Source organism: Varanus komodoensis, unplaced genomic scaffold (assembly GCF_004798865.1).
Source record: "Varanus komodoensis strain SLA01 unplaced genomic scaffold, ASM479886v1 scaffold18_3, whole genome shotgun sequence".
Lineage (NCBI taxonomy): Eukaryota > Metazoa > Chordata > Lepidosauria > Squamata > Varanidae > Varanus > Varanus komodoensis.
Window position 1 is genome coordinate 11,505,260 of NW_025335549.1, and position 19,936 is coordinate 11,525,195.

A 19,936-nucleotide genomic window follows, 5' to 3' on the forward strand; every position below is an offset into this window, starting at 1 on the left:
AATGAATGATGCTCGATAATGTTCAGAATTTACACCACAATTTGTGCTGCAGATGTATTCTTTTTGTGAATTAGTATTACCAGAAGGGGGGGAAATACCCCTGTTTACACAAAGATTTAAACTCGATTTCTTTTTTCTTCCCCATGTTTTTTATAGCCACAGTTGTTTGGTTTGGAAATTATATTCCATACAAGAAATATACTGGCGGTTATAAAGTGTCTGGGAATCTCTCATATCAACACTCTAAATTCAGAAGGTTTCACTGAACTTTTTTTAACCCACTGAAGCTGGTGTTAAATAATATGCATGAGAAAGTTAAATTAATTTCTTATATTGCTATGACCTTTTAGAGAGTGATCCTAGACACTGGGTACTTGGAAACAGATCCACTGAATTCAGTGCAAGTTACGTTTCAGGAAGCTTCGCTCTGTGGCTTGGTAAAATTTCAGCACTTCCAATGCGTATGTGGTTTATAGTTTAGAGATAGAGTAGACAGTCTTCTTCAGTTTGCCCTCCAGATACTTTGGACTATAATTCCCATAAACCCCAGCCAGCATAGCCAACAGTCAGGTATTCTGAGAACTGTAGTTGGAAACATAAAGGATCTAAACATTGAAGATCAGTCTAAAGGGAGGAGAAGCTGCATTTATAAATTACACATTTATATCTTTGAGAGAAGTGTTCATTCTGTAAATGAAATAGAATTTTGCATAAATGAAATAATTTCAGTGATGAATTAAGTGATGTGCCAACACTCTACTGGGATTCTACTTGGAGAAAAGGGTTCCCTGCAGAAAATGGGTAGTGGGGGAAGCCCACCCTCTACCAAGGACCATCTTTGTGGTAGGTGGACTTCCCCTGACCCCCAAACATTTGTCAGGGGAGGATTTTTCCTTGCCTCTGTTAGTCAATGGAGCAAGCTTGTCTCATTGACTTCAATGCAGATAGGGCAAAGATGACTGAAAGCAAGCTCTGAGATCATGGCAAGTCTGAGTGAGCCTGCAGCTAGGGCATTCCTGTCCCCGGGATCCACTCCCTTCCTCTGCACTGCTGTCTCAATCCAGTTCGTGCAACATTCTTGCCTCTGCAGCCCTGTTTAGAAAAACAAAACAAAGCATGACTGAGATAGCAAGATCTGTTCATCCTGTTTCTCGTTGCCTGCAACTTGACTTAGTGAATTGACATTCCTAGTGCCAATCTCTCCAAAAGAATGTGTTGAAGTGAAATATCTGGAGCTAACTTGGCACTGGGAATGCGATGAGTTTTGTTTTGGCCCAGCTCATTCAGGCCTCTCACTGGCTACTGATTAGATCAGAGATGGACATAAGAAGACCTTAAACAAAATTAAATAGGTTTTACTTCTGGCAGCTGCAGAAATACTGCCTTTTCTTGATAGCTACCGAAACTTTACTGGTGTCTAAGATCACCGTTTAAATCGCAGTTCATTAGTTGTGACTAAACTTAAAACATTTACTTGGTAGATTAATGGCCAAGTGGTTAAGAGATAAAAGGACATTGCAGAGTTGTTGCTGAAGTCTTCCTCCTTTCCTCCCCCTCTAATGATGACACTCATTTGATTCATCTCTGTTGGTAGCATAAACTTAAATACCCGAGTTCAAAGTACTAGTTGCAGAGGTAGATTTCATTGAAGTTGAAGATTAAAAAGGGAGATGAGCTTAAATGTGGAGTGCAACCTTAGAAGGAGAATGTTAAAGATTTTGCCCTTAAGAAAAAAGAAAGGAGGCCACTTAAGACTTGTTGCTTGTGCTGACCTTGCTCTTTTGACCCACATACCTTTCTTGTGATAGGTAGTCAAAGGATTAATAGTTTTACCGCAGCACGATTTTAAAGCCTGCCTTTGTTACGTTTTATATAAAGGCCATGAATTGGACCAGCACAACTGAAGATGCTTTTTTGGGTTTGTTTCTTGATCATTAAAAAAAAGAAAACCCCAAAACTTTTAATGATGTTCCAAAGTATGCCTCCACGCACAATCAGCAGTGTCTCCTGTTCATACAGGGTGATATTCGTCCATCCATATTGTCTCTTTCCTTCCTGTTGCTGAAACTGTAGTTTGTTAATATTCTGTTAATGACCCTTTGCTACTTCATGAATGTTCTGTCGCTTGGGGTAGGGCTTGTGTAGTTCTTCCCAGTTGAAATAATGATTTAAAAATAAGTCTTCATGCATAGATCCTATAGGGTCCCAATACACGGATGAAGAAGCTCTTTGTACCCAACTAGTGGCGAGGTAGCAAAGTAGATTCATTCTCATTCTCTCCCTCTCTCTCCCTCCCTCTCTCTCATATCAGTCAGGATTCAGCTGAAGATGTGGAAGAGGCAGGTGCGCTGTCCAAATTCAATGCCTCAGTTACCTCTGCTTCCGGTGAGGTTGCAGTGGAACCCTTCACCCCACCAGAGGTTGGGATTGAGTGTTGTCCATTGGAGGATCAGCCTTCGGAGTCCAAAGGTGAAGAAACATGCCCCAAGATCGTTGCAGGAAGTGATCCCGAGCATTCAGCTGGAAAGGATGGTGTAGAAGTGACATCTGTGGGGGAAATACACAGAGACTGTGCAACGTCCGTTCAGTCAGTGCTGGAAGTAGAAAATAACGAATCTGCATCAGTAACAGAAGCTGCAGTTGAATCAGGGAAAATTACATACCCCCAATTAGTTAAAGATGGGAGGCGCTTTAATATTGATTTAATTTCTAAGGTAGGGAACTCTTTGGGTATGGTTTTTCTGTACATACATATATATCTATTTAAAGGCTTATTCAAACGCTTCTTTTGGAATCTTCAAAGACTAAGTAAGATCATTACGATGATACTCTGTTCTATAAGGAACATAGTTTACAAATGATTTGGAGTTACTTAAAGACACTTTTTAAAAAGGGTAAAATATCAGCTAAAAGGTTGTTCTGATCTTTTGCTTTCAGGATGCAAATGCCGTCTTAGGTCTTGAGAACATTTTTTCTGATGTTGAGCCAGAATCTGGCTTCCTGTAACTGTAGCCCGTTATCCCATGTGCTGCACTCTGGGATGAATGAGAAGAGATCCTGGCCCTCTGTGTGACAACCTTTCATATACTTAGTGCTATCATATTCCTCCTCAGTCTTCTCAAGGATAAATATCCCTAGTTCTTTCATTCTCTCCTCACAGGGCTTTGTTTCCTGTTTCCTAATCATCTTTTTTGACCATTTCTCAATCCTTTCTACTTTGTTTGCATCTTTCTTAAATGGTGGTGCACAGAATTGGACACAGTTCTGAATAGAATTGTGCTGAATAGAAGGGAACTAGGACCTCATGTGGTTTGGGAGCTGTACTTCTCTTACTTTAGTCCAGTATAGCATTTGCCTTTTTTGCAGCTACATCGCATTCTTGTCTCATTCAGTTTGTGATCTTGTGGCACCTCTTAAAGGCTGACAGAGTTATTATAGCATAAACTTTTGTGAGCTCTGTCTCATGGATTATCAAACACAGCTGATTTGACGGGCTGTAAGCCATGAAAGCATATCAAGGTCTGAAACTTCTGAAATGTGTTCCTTTGGGGAAGTTGGAAGAAAATATCTAGTCCCTGTGCAGCTTTTCGTTTGTTTGGGGTTTTTTTTTTGGGGGGGGGGTGGTCCCATTAAAAAAAATTTCTAAATTTTCAGATTTAGTCAGAGGAAATGTTTTAGGGGGTGGGGTGGGATTGGGGGTGGGGGGTTGAAGACAAAAAGAGGGATGTGTGCTCTTCTGTGGTTGGTATTAAGCTTTTCTTCAGGCTGGGATTTGTCTGAAGCTCTGCATCAGCTTCCTGCTCAGTTCTGTGTGATCCCGGCTGTAGTCCCACAGGAAAGCTAGCACTTTCGCATTGGTATGTGGATAAGTGCAGCGGGCCGCAAAATATGGAATGCTTGCATTCAGGGTTCTGGCTAGCCTCTCCAAATCTTAGTTAGTTCTATTTTTCTTTCCTTGAGCCTACTGAGTCTGCAGGGCATTCTCCCTCAAGTTTTGAAAGGTTTCTCCTACTTCTGCAGACCGCAGGGTCCCTTCAAGCATTCCAATACTCCCTTCTTGCTTCTCACTGGCCCCAGTTTGGCCGCATCCTGAGACCCAGAGTGGGCTGGTTCCCATCTGCCCATGAAGTTTACTGGGTGACCCAGTCAGTCACTCACTTGCAGCTTAACATGCCTCGTGGGGTTGTCGTGAGGATGATGTGGAACTGTGTAAATGACTTGGATTCCTCACTAAAGGAAGGAGGAGTAATGTAAATGTAATGTAGTAATAATGAATACAGTCTTGGCAGCACTCACCACCTCATCTTGCTATTGGAAGGAGTGAGATCTGGAAGTAGTACAACTGCCGTTATCATTTTAATAACACTTTTAAATTGCAAAGCACTTTGCTTTCTTGATAGTGTGCTCTTTGTAGACAGTGTTATTAAGGAAGAAAAAAAGGTGTTAATTAAAAACCCGATTTGCTTCATCTATCTATCTATATTTATTCTTTTGTGCAGCTACTGTACTCTCGAGGATTGTTGATTGACCTCCTAATTAAGTCAAATGTGAGTCGATATGCCGAGTTCAAAAACGTCACCCGGATCCTTGCATTTCGGGAAGGGAGAGTGGAACAGGTACTCTAATGGACAGGATTACAAAAGCTGAGCATGTAGCTCATTAAAAAAAACCCAAACGTTCTGTGCAGCTGTATTTTTCCCTCCTTTTTTGCCATTATCCTCTCTGTTACCTGTTGCTCTTGAGACGAGAAATAGTGTTAGAAATCATATAAATTGTAATACTGTTTCTACCCTGTTATAAATAATGCATGGAGAAACATAGAAACAGTTTGTCGGAAGGGGTCTCCTGGGTCAGCTAGTCTGACCCCAGCTCCAGCCAGCTCCACTCGTGACACGCCTACCATGTGCATGTCCAGGCTATCCTTGAACACCCTCACCAATGGGGCTTCAACCACCTCCCATTCTGCAGCATTATGCGTTTAAACAATGGCCGAACTGTAATCTGGTTCTTGGGTCTCCAGATTTTGAGGCACAATCGGGTAAGATGCTACCAGCCCCCCCCCCCCGCTTCTGAGTAGACCTTTCTCATCTTCTAAATGGTCATTGCTTCCTACTTGTTTGCTTTCTGTCTCCAGGCTCAATTCTCATAACTGCCCAGACAGAGAGCGCAATATGGAAGCATGGTCTGCTCCATCTCCTCCAATAATGAAGGGCGCAGGACTCTAGGAGTTCGTGTTCAGCCCCTTGTTATGGGCCTTGACACATGCCTGATGCATTGCAGCCCCTGATGCTGGCCACAGGTCTAAGCTTAAGACTGGACAATCTTGCCATGTTAAAGAGATTCGTTAGATTGGTGGTGTTCCAAATCTCCTGTAGCTACTGGTATATAATACATCTTTCTGTCCAAATGACCACTGGTATAATCTGGTATTAGTAGTAGGCTTCCAAATAGTGCAGTTACTCCCAGTTTATTCTCAGTTTGGGAGAGAAATATTCTTGGTTTGTCAAGTGCATCAAGAGTTATTGGCAAAAGGAAGAAAGGAAGATTCCCTTTTGGTTTAAAGCTGTAGTCAGCCAGGGTTTTACGTGCACTGATGCAGGATTGCGGGGAACCAACAGAAGACTAGTTTTTGTAAGGACAGGATGCGATATCGTTAGAGGACAATGTTGAAATAAGGATGGCAAAGTTTCAAGACCAAAATAGGGTCAAGAGCAGCATATGAATAGCTTATTTATTATATAGGAGGTGAGAAAGGCCAAGAGGGTACACACCAGAGTGCTCTAATGATGCCTTTGGGCAGAGAAATTAGGAAGTTTTGCATTGATTTTAACTTAGCAGTTCACAGGGCCAGGGAAGTGACTGAGTTCTGAAAGGGATTGGTAGCAAAAGCCTTGAAGCATGAGGAAACAAGTCGATTATTCATAAAGTCTAATTAGCCGTAAAATACCCTGAAATAAAATTTTCTTAATTCACACAGCAGGGCTTGTTGCACTGAATGTAAGCCATCTTTCTCTGGTAACCTCCAGATATTTTGAACAGTGACTCCCAGCAGTGAGAACAGACTTCAAATTGTATTGCAGGTACCATGCTCCAGAGCTGATGTCTTCAACAGCAAACAATTAACTATGGTGGAAAAGAGAATGCTGATGAGATTTCTGACATTTTGCCTAGACTTTGACCAGCACCCTGATGAATATCAAGGTTTGTATCTTTTGCAGAATCCTATTGTGTGTGCATGCTTTTCTGTTCCTGACATTTTAATATAATTGTTAAATTTCTAGAGCACATCATAGATCTCACATTTTGGGTTTGTGTGCTGACTAATTGGCTGGTTTCTCGGTGCATGCGTTTTTTGTTCTTGTTTTGTTTTGATTTGATTTTGTGAATAGCTATCCGGAGTGGCTTACCCATGGCTTTTCTTTTGTTCCCTAAAACAGCTCTGAAAGAGTGTAAATTTTCAGACTACTTAAAAACCCAGAAGCTAACTCCCAACTTGCAGCATTTCATCCTGCATTCCATTGCAATGGTCTCGGAGGCCGATTGCTGCACCATAGATGGGCTGAAGGCAACCCAGAAGTTCCTCCAGTGCCTTGGCCGTTATGGCAACACTCCATTCCTATTTCCTCTGTATGGCCAAGGAGAGATCCCACAGTGCTTTTGTCGGTAAGGAGAGTCTTATTATTTGTTTTAAGCCTGGCATTTGAGAATAGTGAGTAATCCAATTTAATCCCTTTAGATGGACAGCCATTTTCGTTTTTATGTTTCTGTGAGTAGAAAATAAACACACCTTTTAAGGCAATATTTCAGAAACCCCTTGTGTAATAATTTGTAATAGCCAACACGATGCATTAAAACCATGGTGCTGCACAAGGACTTTGGGAATACCCTGGACTGACAGAAAGACAAACAACAAGTGGGTTCTAAACCAGAATTTCCGCTAGAATTGAAAATGACAAAACTGAGACTGTCACACTGTGGGTACATCACAAGGAGGCATCTCACTGGAGAAGACAGTAACTATGGGAAGTCAAAGGCAGCGGAAGAGGAGCAGATCTGAGATGGATTGACTGTGTAGTCAGCAGTTCCCACACTGTGTTCTGCAGAACCCTGTGGTTCCACAAAGCCTCATAGGGGTTCCATGGAAAATCTCAAAAATCAAATATAAAATGGATTTTAAAATGAGACCATACAATGCCAATTAATCAATTTTCAGTTGGCATCCAAGCAGCAAACAAGCAAACACATCACGTCATTTCGTTCCTAGGACTCTATTGCGTAGTGTTGGGATAATCAAAATAATTTTATTTGGGATATGACCATATACTCGCTTTATTCATTCATTATATTTAAAATGTGTTCTCTTTATTTCCAAACCGACTGCATTATGCAAAGCACACAGGCACTAGGAGCAGGTGAAAGAAGGAAGAACATTGTGGGTTCACAATACTTAGTAAAAATCAGAGTTTAGGTTTCCATGGAAAAAACATGTCTTCAGAAAGGTTCCATGCCTGAAAAAGTTTGGGAACTGTTGTAAATTCAAGCACTGCCTTGAATTTACAAGAGCTGAGCGGGGCTTTCATAGATAGGATATTGTAGAAGACATTCATTCATAGGTTCTCAAAAAGCTGCATTGCATGAGGACCACATACATTTAAGATGCAGATCTGTTGATTTTATACCAGTTTGCTTAGCATTTCTTTTAAATGTGCAAAGCAAGGGCCATCTTAGTGACTGAAATCTCTGAGCTGGGTCAACTCACACCATAGTGGGCCTGTGAAGTGCTGGAAAAATGGAATCTAGGAGGGCAGCAAATCCATCAGATTTCCATCCTAGCAAAGCTTTCTTGTGTCAGCCCAACAAATGGTCAGCTTCTTGCCTACACCTGGGAGTCTTGCCAGAGCACGCGCACCTGGCACCTTGGAGGAAGGCCAGTTAGCAACTCTGGCTGCAGGTCGAGGGGTTCTCTGGTGGGATTCTAATTCCACCAGCTCTGGATCTTATTTGTTGCTGCCACACCTAAAGGACTGTTGGGTGGGGTCCCCTGGAGAAAGACTACAACCCCTTTGACAGAAATGTCGGGTGGGCAGGAAGTGGACCTCCAGAGGTTTGGTACCTCATGTCCAAGAAGCACCTTGCTGGTTTTGCCAATAATAATAAAAAAAAATGTTGGAAGTTGTAGTCCAAAGACCTAGAGATCTCCCGCCTGCCCATGAAAGTGTAGCAGAGTTACTTTGGACAAATGCCATGTGGCAGCCATTAAAATTGACCAGAGTGCGCCGAAGCATGTCATGTCACAAATGCAGATTGTGGACAGTTAGACGATGATTGCCTGGTGTTCATTGGAGCACAGGTCCATGGCAAGAATTGTGGGCCCTTGGGTGCCCACGGATGCTGCTTTTTGGCAGAGGGTCTGGTAAGAAGGTGGACCCAGATTTAATCTAAGGTTAAATGCTTTACACTAAATATGAAAACATGTGTTTAAAACACTCTTCATGCACATCTTAAAGCCTTGAGTGATAACCACTTTCAACTTTAAAGATTTCAACTTTTAACAATTTTATTCTCTGGATACAAGGCCTCTTTGCTCCAGTGTGTATTGCTAATTCTAAACAATATTTTTAAAGACTTCTAGGAATATTGTTCCATCAGTCCACCAAGTGGTAACATCCCTGCCTATACATCATACCCTACAAATTTTATCACCAGGTTATCAGAATAAGGTGTCACTTGTCCTGTGATTTCTAACCACCTCTTCATATTCTGTTTTAATGTAACCCTCTTAAGCGTTCCTTGCAACCAGTTACCCTATGTGTTCTCATCAAGGCTACTGTTATAAATGGCATGCATGCATATTTATGTGAGTGATTCAAAGACATTTGTAAGTCATATCCTTGCATTCTGAATGAATTCTGCGTAAACTCTGCAATGGTTCTTGGAACTATGGTGGTCCCTAGAGTTCATAAGATCAGTATTTATTCCTAAACAATTATGAGAAGATGGTGTTCTTTTTTCTGTTACAATAACTGCCATACAAAAGGGTTTCACATGCTTGTGTTCAGAACTTAGCAGGATATGGTTTATGTAGCAACAAAAATATGGTGTGTGTTTTTGTATTGTGCTATTTAACCATGGCTGCGGGTTGTTTTCAAAAACGGTTTACTTTTCGTGAGTGGATACTATTCACGATCAGTGTATTAGGTCCAAAGATTCTTCTAACAGAGGATGGGAACTTTTGGAGCCAGAGGAGGGTTTCCTAAGATAAGTGTCTTTTAAAGATAAACTTAACTAAAGGAATGTCTCCTTCCATATGAGTCTGCCCGGACCTTAAGATCACTGCGGAGGTCTTTTTCCAAGAGCCCTCCTTGAAAAGAAGTAAGGTGGCCTTTTCTGCCATAGCATCCCAATGGGGGAGCTTGCTCTCCAGAGAGGTTCGCCTGGTGCCAATGCTTTATTCATTCTGGCACCAAGCCAGAGCCTTTCTATTTACCCAGTTTTTTAATTTTTAGGCAGCACATTTTAATCACTGCATTTTTAATTCAAGTACTGGCAATTTGGGTTTTTAATTGTTTTGATATTTTAACCTTTTGTAAACTGTCTTGAGGTTTCTCTGGAATATAAGCTGGTATAGAATTTTTTAAAATAAATAAACAGTAAGCTTAGTCATAAAGATGAAAATATGCTTCTAAATGAGGGGACTTTGGAGAAAAGTATTTGCAACACTCTCTGCTATAAAAATAATATAGGCAATACTTATTTAAGTGTCAAGGTGGCCTCCCAAGATAAAATCTGTACAAAGCAGCTGAAATCAAAATCAAAAAGTATTAAATAAAATCCATACATGAGATTTTAAAAGATACATTAAAATCCCAAAGTTTACCAATGAAATCAGCAGCCTAGACAATAAAGGAAGGCCAGAGAAAACACTTGAGTCTCCAAAGCTTTTCTGAAGACCTAGAAAGAATGAATAGAAGAATCCCCAAGGAAGCTAGTTCCAGAGGTGCAGGGCCATACGACATTTGCATCTCTTATATTCCCCAGCCTAACTTAATTGTGACCAGGGTTCTGTTCCAGCACACTCATATCTGACAGCTGGATATGTTGGATGTGATAATGCTGCTCTGTTCAAATGACTGGTGAAATAAGATCCCAATAAATGTCCATACTAGATTGATGGACGGCCACCTGCATCTGCTTCCCGGATGAGAAGCTGCCATGCCCATAGTAGACACACAGGTGACCATGGGCATGCCAGAGGAGTCTTAGTGGATGAGGCCATATCTGGCCTAGTGTTCTGTTCCGACAAAGGCCAGCTAGATGCCTATAGAAAAACCACAGTGAAATAGCTTCCTCTCCCTTGCGTTATTTGGAGGCATATTACTTTTGGTACTGGCGTCGTTAGGATCAAGTGCACAGTGATGGGTGAAAACCGCTCTGCCTCAGTCAGAGCAGACAGTACTGAGCTACCTGGGAGAAATAGCACAATCTCGTTTGTGTGAGCTTTCTGAACTTTGCATCCCTTTCATTTTTTACCAGCAGATCCTTCCAGGAAACAGTTTTAAGTATTTCCTTTTATTGTTATTATTTGTATCGGAAAGCATTTCCTTTTATTGTTATTATTTATATTGGAATGCAAGTTAAGACGTGTGAATAGTATGGTTGTACTTGCGGTTGGTTCATGCCTCCCCCCCCTTCTCTTGACAAGAGAACCTTAGTTCAGGATAAACATTGTTGAGGTGAGCTAATCCATCACTTCTGAGGCCTGTTCTCCAGTGATAGATGGATAGATTGGTAAAGTAACTCAATAATCTTCATATATATATATTTCTCAGGTTATTCACAGATCAGTGAGCACTGTCGTTAATAAAGCTATGGAATGCTTTTGTGTCCTTGCCCATATTATTTCTCAAGTTTTGACAGGGCAAGACTTCTAATTGGAAAATAACCTTTGTGTTGAAGCATGCCTCCTAAGCATACAATCACCCTTTGTGAGGGCGGCACTCCGCGATTCCCTGTTCAGCAGAGAAACCTTTGGAGAGGGCAGTGTTTTGAAAGCAGTTCACAGCAGTTGCTGGAGCCCTCGTGTACGTGGGTGCGCTGGAGAGTTGTTTCAAATGTATTGGAGGCGTGCCCTCATTCTGGCACAGAAGTTGAGTCCACTTATGGCCGTGCTGCTCACGCTTCTGAAAGGAGTTTCACGCTGCTCACAGCCAATGGAAGTCGATGGAAGCTGGCTGACGCTGTGCAGGATTCCCACGGATGTTCCTCTCAGAAGTCCGAAGAGAGATACGAGTAGCTCGGTAGGGTTGGGCACAGAGCCCCTGAGCTCAGGTTCAAATCCCTCCAGCCATGAGACTTCTTTGATGGTATTGGCCAAGTCAGGAGCCTTCAGCCGGTTTTTGTTTATTACACCTATATCCCTTAATTCCAGTAACATTCATGGTCCCCCCTCTCCACTTTTAGCATCAAAACATTGCTGTATGGTAGGCTAGGCAGAAAGAATCCTGTGTCTAGATTAAGGCCACTCAAGTTTTAAAGGCTGGTCCTGGCCCAACATTTTAACCACTATGCTGTGTTGAGGGGCTCAGCTGCCTCACAGGGTTGTTTGAGCTTAAGGTAAAGGGGAGGGGAGACTAAGTATACCCTGCACATCCTGGAGGAAAGGTGAGCTAAAGAAAAGAAAATGCCTCTTCCAGTAACTGTGCTAGTGTTAGCTCGCCACACTTCTCCTTCAGTCTTTGTGGCAGAATGGGAAAAAGTCAAATGCTCCATTGCCGGCATCAGGTCTCAGGTGTGTGGGACTTCAGTGAGAAGCCCTTATGGAGTCCACCTCCTCACCACTGTCACAGGTGCTGCATTCTTCCTGTGGGCATGACCACCTGGAGGTGCAACGCCATCTCTTCGGTCTTGTCACTGCTCACATGCTCAAAGGGGACGGATAGGCCAGGCTCAGCTGTGGGACCCTTACAGGGGAAAGGGGACAGGCCTGGGCGGGTGCCCAGCAATGCCTGCCTTTAAATGCTCTCTTTTGAGCACATCCATGCAAGATCTTTTGTTGAGGCCCTACTCTAGGTGCCCCTCCACTTTGCAGGTGAGAGGTGACAGGTCCTCCTGTGTGGTGGCACCAAGATTCTGAAACTCCCTTTCCAGCCACCTTCCGCAGGTAGCAACACGGATAGGATTAAGATGCAATCCCTCCCTCTCCCCCACCCCGGTATGTGTTGGCTGGCGTATTTCCTGCTTTAGTTTGTTCTTTTTTCAGCTTTAAGAAACCAAGGGAAAAGAAATCCCTGGTTCCAGCCCCCTCTCTGCCACGAACACAAACCACTCTCTCAGAGCCATACATTCTCCAGATGTGTTGTGCTGTCCAGGGAACTTCAGCCATGGGGCAGTATAGAAATGAAATAAATAATCAAAAATAATACTTCAAGTCCCCTCACATCCAGCTGACATGTCTCATACTGGCTGGTTGATGAAAATTGTGATCCAGTACTTTGGCACCAAGTTAGGGAAAGCTGCTTTACAGAGTTATAAGATTCTGACAGAATGTAAGCCTGTTTAATGCTCCCCTGGGCTTTATATGTAGTATTCAAACAAAAAACCTGGGTGTCTTTCTGTGTTAAGAATCAACATGTCCAATAAAGAGACATCTGTATTTTCCCCCTTCCAAATGTTTGGATCCAAGAGTATCACATCAGAGCAGTGCAGCAACCCTGCACCTCCTTTCCTTCCTTGTAACATTAGTGTTTTAATTAAAGAAAACAACCAGTTGGAGGCAGTTACTTTCTGTGAAATGTAATGAAGATTTATTTTAGGGAGTGACCTTCACTGTATTAGCTCCAGCAGTAATCAGTAGAATTAATAGAATAATCAAATTATATACAAACTCATAAATCATTGTGAATGTGCTGTCAGAAGTTCAGCCATTAATGGGCTCCATTGTTTTGCAGCTGTATTAGAAACTGCAGCTGCTTATTCCTTGCCTTTGTAGGAATTGCAATGGCATTTAAAGGCTAGAGATTGGGGGATGGAAGGATTCACAACTAGGCCAAAAATTTTCACAACTATTAATTTAACTGTAATGCGATTTGATGTCACCAGGGCAAAGTTGAACCTGAGTGTGGCGCAGGTGCGATCTTTCAGCAAAACCTGAATTATTGGCAGAGATGGTAGCCAGTTAATTAGAGGAGAATCAGTTTAAACGTCTGTCGTTTAGGGTTAATAGTATCAGAGTTACCTTGTACTTTGGGTCTAGCCAAATCATCTTGAATAGGCTATTGTAAATGGATAAGAAAATAATAAGATGATTGGGATGATGGCTCACTTGTTTTTATGTCAATTTCAGGTACTTGGAAAAAAAATCAGAATTGGTTCCAAACTGCATCTTCTCTTTTGTACCTAGCTAGCTAGTTATCTATAATTACTGCCGGGAAAGCCAAGGTGTTCTACAATTTTTATTTATATTAATAAATAGATTTCTTAGATTTATAATCTTACTTTTTTCTCACAGAGGACTCAAAATCATTTGGTCCCATGCTGTTTCTGCACTCTTTCAATATTGGTGCAAGTCATTGCTTCCTGATAATTAACTGTAGCTGCTCTACAGTTTTAAGTATCGCTTTATTTTTGTTAAATTGTTAGTTGTATTGGTGAGTCAAGTACCTGCAGGGTGGAGTAGACTTCAAAAAAACCAAACCAAAACATTGGCCCCTGCCTTCCTCTGAGCCTGGTTGATCGTCTGACGATTGCAACTAAAGAATCATAACGCAGCTTTAAAGCAGTGTTCACTGGTGGTCGAATCTGGCTTCTTTGGGGACCCTTGAACATAAGCCAGAGTTCAGCCGTAACACAGAATTATTCCTTCCTAATTTCCTCCCCTGCTCTCAAGACGGGAGGAGCAAGTAGGAGAAACATGCACGAGCTGTGAACTGCTCGTTTCTTTTAGGAATGTTTGTGTCGGATGACAGCCTTAACTGGGCTCCTTGTACTTATCCCACTTTAAGAATTGTTTAAATGAATCATTTGGTGTTTTAAAAAAGGTATGCTTGAAAGACCCTAAATCTAACTTGCCTTTTATTGACTTGTTATGTTCTTCTAGGATGTGTGCCGTATTTGGCGGCATCTATTGTCTTCGCCACTCCGTACAGTGCCTTGTAGTGGACAAAGAAACCAGAAGGTAAGGATTGCAAGAAGTAACCTTTTCTCCTCTTATATACACGAAACGGCAAGATGAAAAATGCTGAGCCCATTTTTAAAAAATGGTTCTTCAAAGATCTTCTTTAGTATTAATAACACATCAACCTTGATTAAAAGTAATTTGTGTATAGGTCCTCCAGAACAAGGAAAGTGGGTTTAGAATATAGAAACTAAATTAATTTCCCTGCAATATAACGGCAGCCTCCTGATCATCCAAGCTTGGAAGACAAATCATTTCAGTTGCCGGGGGTCTGGTGATGAGTGATGTTAGTTTTCCTTGTGGCCTTACCTACTCTAATTGATTTTCATCAGATGACAACAAAGCCCTCTGTTATTGCATTTTTAAAAATGAAGCTCACCTAAAGACTCATCAGATTAATCTTTGCTGATAATGCATGTCACTCTACGAGAAAAGGCTTTAATGAGTTTTTAGGTAGATTGTTGTCATAAACTATGTTGCCCTCTTACCTCTAGGATGAATTCTTTTTACAACAGTGTCAGGCCTCCTGGCAACTTTTTAAAGCTGGAACGAAATCAGCTGGCACTTTCCTGCTACAAAATTCACAGCCCTGTGAATGGGCATAGCAAATACTAGGCCTATGTTTCCACTGTCATATGTTGACTCAAGCCTATTGCTAGATACTCCTTGTGATATTCACCAGGCCAGGGTGGCTGCTTCTACTTCCTTTTAAGCAAGAGCAACTTGTCTGCACTTTCTTTGATTGATAATCTGCCAGTTAAGTCCAGAAACGATCATTCAGGGGCTGTATATGCTTTGTCCCGTCTGATGTCCTGTTAAAGGGTATCAAGTCTGCAGGACTAAGGGACACTCCTGCCTGAGACCTTGGACAGCTACTGCAAGGAAGAGTGTTCTAGGTCTGTTGGACTGACACGTTCGAAGGCAGCTTTGTATGCTTAGTCGTCCACACTGAGACTATGAGGATTTCTTTGAAGACCATCCGTATCACAGCACCCAGGCCAATGCAGCGAGTTAGTCCCATTTTTAAAATTTTATCTAACACTTTTGTGTACCATCGCAATAGCCTCAAGGCTCTCTGGGTGGTTTACCTAATAAAATCATAACAAAGCATTAAAAACTACATAAATAAAACAATTAAACATTGATACCAATAAACAATACAACATCCCCATCACAGCAGGGGCACCAAAAGTAACAGCATGCATTAACATAACGGATTGGATAAATCTTAAAAGATCACAATTAAAATTCCAAATTTACTAGTTTACCATATATAATTGTGGGAGAGGAAATAATCCTTCACACAGCATATAGCTAAATCATGGAATTTGCTGCCATGGGAAGTGGTGTTGGCCGCCAGACTGGATGGCTTCAAAAAGGGATTGGACAGATGGATGAGGAAGGGCGCCATCGGTGGCCACTGGCCCTGCTGGCTATCTGCTCACCACCCTTCCTGGAGGTTCCATGCCTGTAGTAGCCAGTAGCTGAGGAGCTTGGGCAGGAAGAGGCCTTGCACTCATCCCACCGGAAGGACCCCGTGGCAGCCAGTTTGCCCCCCGTGTGCAGAGTGCTGGACCAGATGGACCCTTGGCCTGATGCAGCAGGGCTTTTCTTGGAAAAGGAAATGGCTTGTGCTGGTTTCACAAATTCACTGAGCCATCTACTGATGTTGCCACAGAGCAGTGGCAACTTCATGGTGACTGAAGCGCAAGATGGGAACCGAGACCCAAATGCAGCTTTGTTACACCACCAAATTTATGCACAGTAAAATTCAGGAAACCAGGCTGGACAGTTTTTTCTTAAGATTTGCCCTAATATTTAAGGGGTACATATAGAATTCGTTCCAGAGGTGATAGTCATTTAAGTCTATTGAAGAAAACAACAAGAAGACTTGCAGTATCTTGAATATATAGAAATACATTGGTTCATCAAAATGTGTGGACTAGAATTTCATTCGTTGCTTTCTTTCTCTCTCTGCGTGCGCGCGTACACACACGCACACACACACAGAGGAGGAAAAAGGGGGTGGTGTCAAATGTCAATGAAATGCAAAAAGAAAAGTGTGTGGCTTTTTTATGTGCTGCTAAATATAGCAAAGTGACCTTTCACAACAAGAACAAAAGTTCTTACACACTCAGCTGAGCTTTGCCCTGCTAATTCCCACCTGTAGTGGGGCAGGAAGCCATTGTCTATATTTGAGACAAAATGAATGAAAACAAACTCCAACAATTCTGTTCCCATGAATTATGCATATGCCTGTATTTCTTTCCTGTCTTTGTAATAAAACAGTTTATGTGAGGATATTGTGGACTTCAGCTTACATCAGCCCCATTGACACAGTCAGTGGTGAGGGGTGCTAGCAATTGTAGTCCAGAGTGTATCTTGAGTAAAAGGTTGGGGAAAAATGAATTCAAACAATCCTTGAAGGAACCAGTTTTTCCTTTTGGGCCAGTGCCTCTCTCCTAAAACATGCTAACACACTGAGGAAAATCAGTAGTATCTCCCAATGTCTGTCTTTCCACTGGAGATCAGTTCAGGCTTTTTGGCCAACTATGCTGCCTTCATCTTAGAAGATTTTCTCTACTTTTTCTGGGTTCTGAAGTAAGTCCTATAGAGTGAATGTATAGGCTCAGTAGCTCTTCAAAGCTGGGCCCCTTTGCTTGCAAAACATATCATTTTGCATATTAACATTTTAAGTCTTGATGATAAAGATATAATGAACAATGCAGGTTCTTCCAGATAAATTAGATAGTTAATAAAAGTTGTCAGTTACCTTGGCAGATGACATGGTTTGTATAATTAGATTTATAATCTGCCATGTCTCCTCAAAATGAGTATTATTTATTTATTAAAAATGTGGTGATGGTGTGAGTGTACATGTGTGCACATACGCAGGCACACATGTGTATGTGTGTTTGTGTACAGGTGCCCTGCCCTCCATTATAGCATCTTTTGCTACCGAGGAAATTTGCAGGAGGTGTTTTTCCAGGTCTGCTGTGAGGGAAAACAGAAGTGACAGTAGTGTAATAATATCTTGTATTCAGGCTTAATAAAACATCTCAAATTAGTAAATTTCAAACATCTCCAATTTTTCCAGCTTTTGGCCCCACCCATTCTAAAAGGTTGATAGGTCTTTACTGGCCTTCCTCAACTGCAGATAGAGTTTAAAGTTACAACAGGCTGTATTTTGATCCCACCCTATGTGCCCTGCTCGCCACTGGAATACTGCCCCTGAGAGCTTCTTCAATACTGAATTGGGCCCAGTATTCCCCACTCTTCACCAGATAAGTTTCTCGTAATTCTGGGCCCTAAATGCCCATTCTAGTACATGATGGACACTGTCAAGAGGCCACTGGTTTTGCTTACTATTTTCTGTCTAGCCCACTAGTAGACAGACTGAGGTAGTTGCAAGGCACCCGATGAATCTCCAGTGGTAGAGCATTCCAGAATTGGGGTGCCACTGCAGAAAAGGCCCTAGCCTAGTCCCCACTCGGTTCTAGTCTCCACTTGGCCATGAAGATCTTTATGTGACTTTGGACCAATCGCTGACTCTCAGTATAACCTACCTAACAGGGTTGGTGTAATGATGAAATCCTTCTTTTACCATCTTTGTTTTAAGGGTGAAATGGAGAGAAGCAGAATCTTCCCAGTCCCCTTTGTGTTCCTTGCAGGAGGGGAAAAAACAGGGTACAGATTTAATAATAAATAACTGCAATAAATCAATAAATATAACATGAGGACAGCAGTATCCCTGTCAGAAGGAAATTGCATATACAGGGCATCCCATCAAAAGGGCATTGCCCACACACCACATCTCGTGAAAGCACAGGTCATTTCCCCCCATCCAGTCTTAGTTCTGAACCCACAATGCACTCCTTGAGCTTTGAGCGCTTCATGCACTAGTGCTGACATCTGGAATTAGGCCTGGACACTGTTGTCACAACATACTTAGTTACGACCGCTGTGCCTATCCAACAAGTTCTCTGCTATTAAATGCCCAAATCCGTGGAACTAATCCTGAGATTAAGCAAAATCCTCATAGCCCCTTTACACGAAATGCATCCTATTTGTTTCTTTAGTTTGCAGAGGCACATGGAGGGAGGCGGCTGAAGGGCTGACCTTAAGATAGGATCAGGATGCCAGGATTCACCTGATGTGAGTTGTCCGTATTTGCCAATCCCAGAAATACATTTCTTTCTAAACTCCCTTGCCTCTTGTCGAAGCTCTGCCAAGGAACCTATGAAGAGGGACATAGCATTGAGAGCTGCATTATTGAAAGCTGTGTGTGCAATCACATGCATGCAAAGAGCTTTTCCCAGTCACAGAAAGGGGCTGCCTCCCCCAATTATGCCTCCGTGTATGTAGTGCTCCACCGCCTCTAAGAACCTCATATGAATGCCTGTGTCTCTGGGCTGCCCCGTTGTTAAAAGGCAGGAGTAAATTGGTAGATATAATAGGCAATTTGCATTGTGCTAATGCTGCTTCTATTAAAAAGAACTGAGTAAGCCTTGCAAATCAACCCATTAGAGCTCAGTGGTGGAACAAGTCTGAGGTTCAGTCCTTGGTATCTCCAGGTAGGTTCAGAAAGGGAGGCATTCTGGCTTAAACCCCAGAGGGCCAATCCTGATGAGCTAAGATGAACCATTGGCCTCACTCTGATCCATCTCATATCCAAAAGAAGAGTCCTTCCTATTTGGGATGCTCATGGCCTGAAGTAATTGTTGAGGCGGGCACAGAGCTGCTAGGGAAAGGTTTATCGCCCTAAATATCCCCCTCTCATATTTATCTCTCTTATTTGTGAGCCCTGATTTATTGCAGATATGCTTATGCCCCCTAAAAAGTGTTGACGCCTGTTTTATCTATGTTTTAAAATGTTGAGAAGAAAAATGGAAGTGTGTGGGGAGAGTTAACAAATACAGTTCTCTCCTGGGTTAAAACAAGGAATTCTGTTTTGCTAACGCTGTTTGATGGCCATTCGGTCTACTGATTACTTTCTTCATGAATGAAAATCTCACGATTTTTGCCTTTAGGGGGACAAAAATTGAATCTCTCTTACTGTTAGCGTCATTTCCTTTTTAATTTTGCATCTCTGTTCCTTTTATGCTGGGTAGATCTTGCTTATGTGGCTTCATTTGATAAGATTTAAGGTATTTTAATTTACATCAGTATATTTTGAGTGGAGCTTACATTAAAAATAATTGCCTACGTTTTACTTGGAGCAGTTTTAAGTGTGTTTCCAATGAAACTGTCCCAGCCTCCAACTGGAAAGATGTGACAAATGTAAATTTATATTTCCATAATAAAAAAGATATAGCAAACACTGTAATTTACATATCTTTCCTGAATTATTGCATACTGGCTTTGTCACTGCTGGTAAGTCCATTTCAAGGATGTCGCCCTTAGTCCATTAGTTTGGATAATGAGCCCTATAAAGTACATTTATAACTGGTGGCACTTGGCAAGGAGATGGATTCTAATTTTCATCCTTTTATCTAGACACATTGAAGAAGGTCAATGGAGGGTTCTGTATGATTCATTGTCCTAACCTGTATCAGATGACAGAGACCTGATAATGTCATTGTATAAGTGTTTTCCTTATTTGAACGCGGCCCTTGAACGGATTATTCTGCCGATCAAGCTTTCAAAGCAAAAGTAGAAACTGATACTGAAAGACACCTGTGCGTATGCTTTCTCTGTCCCTGCTTTTCAGCCAAAACCTGAACAAGTGTCTGTAAGCGGTCATTGGTGAAGAACTCATGACTG

General features: G+C 41.9%; 1 protein-coding gene across 3 annotated transcripts in view; it reads left to right on the forward strand.

Moving 5' to 3' along the window:
- Positions 1–19,936, forward strand: part of CHM (CHM Rab escort protein) — a 52,163-nt gene that overhangs the window by 17,469 nt on the left and 14,758 nt on the right. For all 3 annotated transcript variants that reach the window (XM_044427295.1, XM_044427296.1, XM_044427297.1), the window contains exons 5-9: positions 2,312–2,714; positions 4,500–4,616; positions 6,081–6,201; positions 6,438–6,663; positions 14,096–14,173. In XM_044427295.1, the coding sequence (XP_044283230.1) occupies positions 2,312–2,714; positions 4,500–4,616; positions 6,081–6,201; positions 6,438–6,663; positions 14,096–14,173 (945 nt within the window). The remainder of the gene's footprint in view (positions 1–2,311; positions 2,715–4,499; positions 4,617–6,080; positions 6,202–6,437; positions 6,664–14,095; positions 14,174–19,936) is intronic.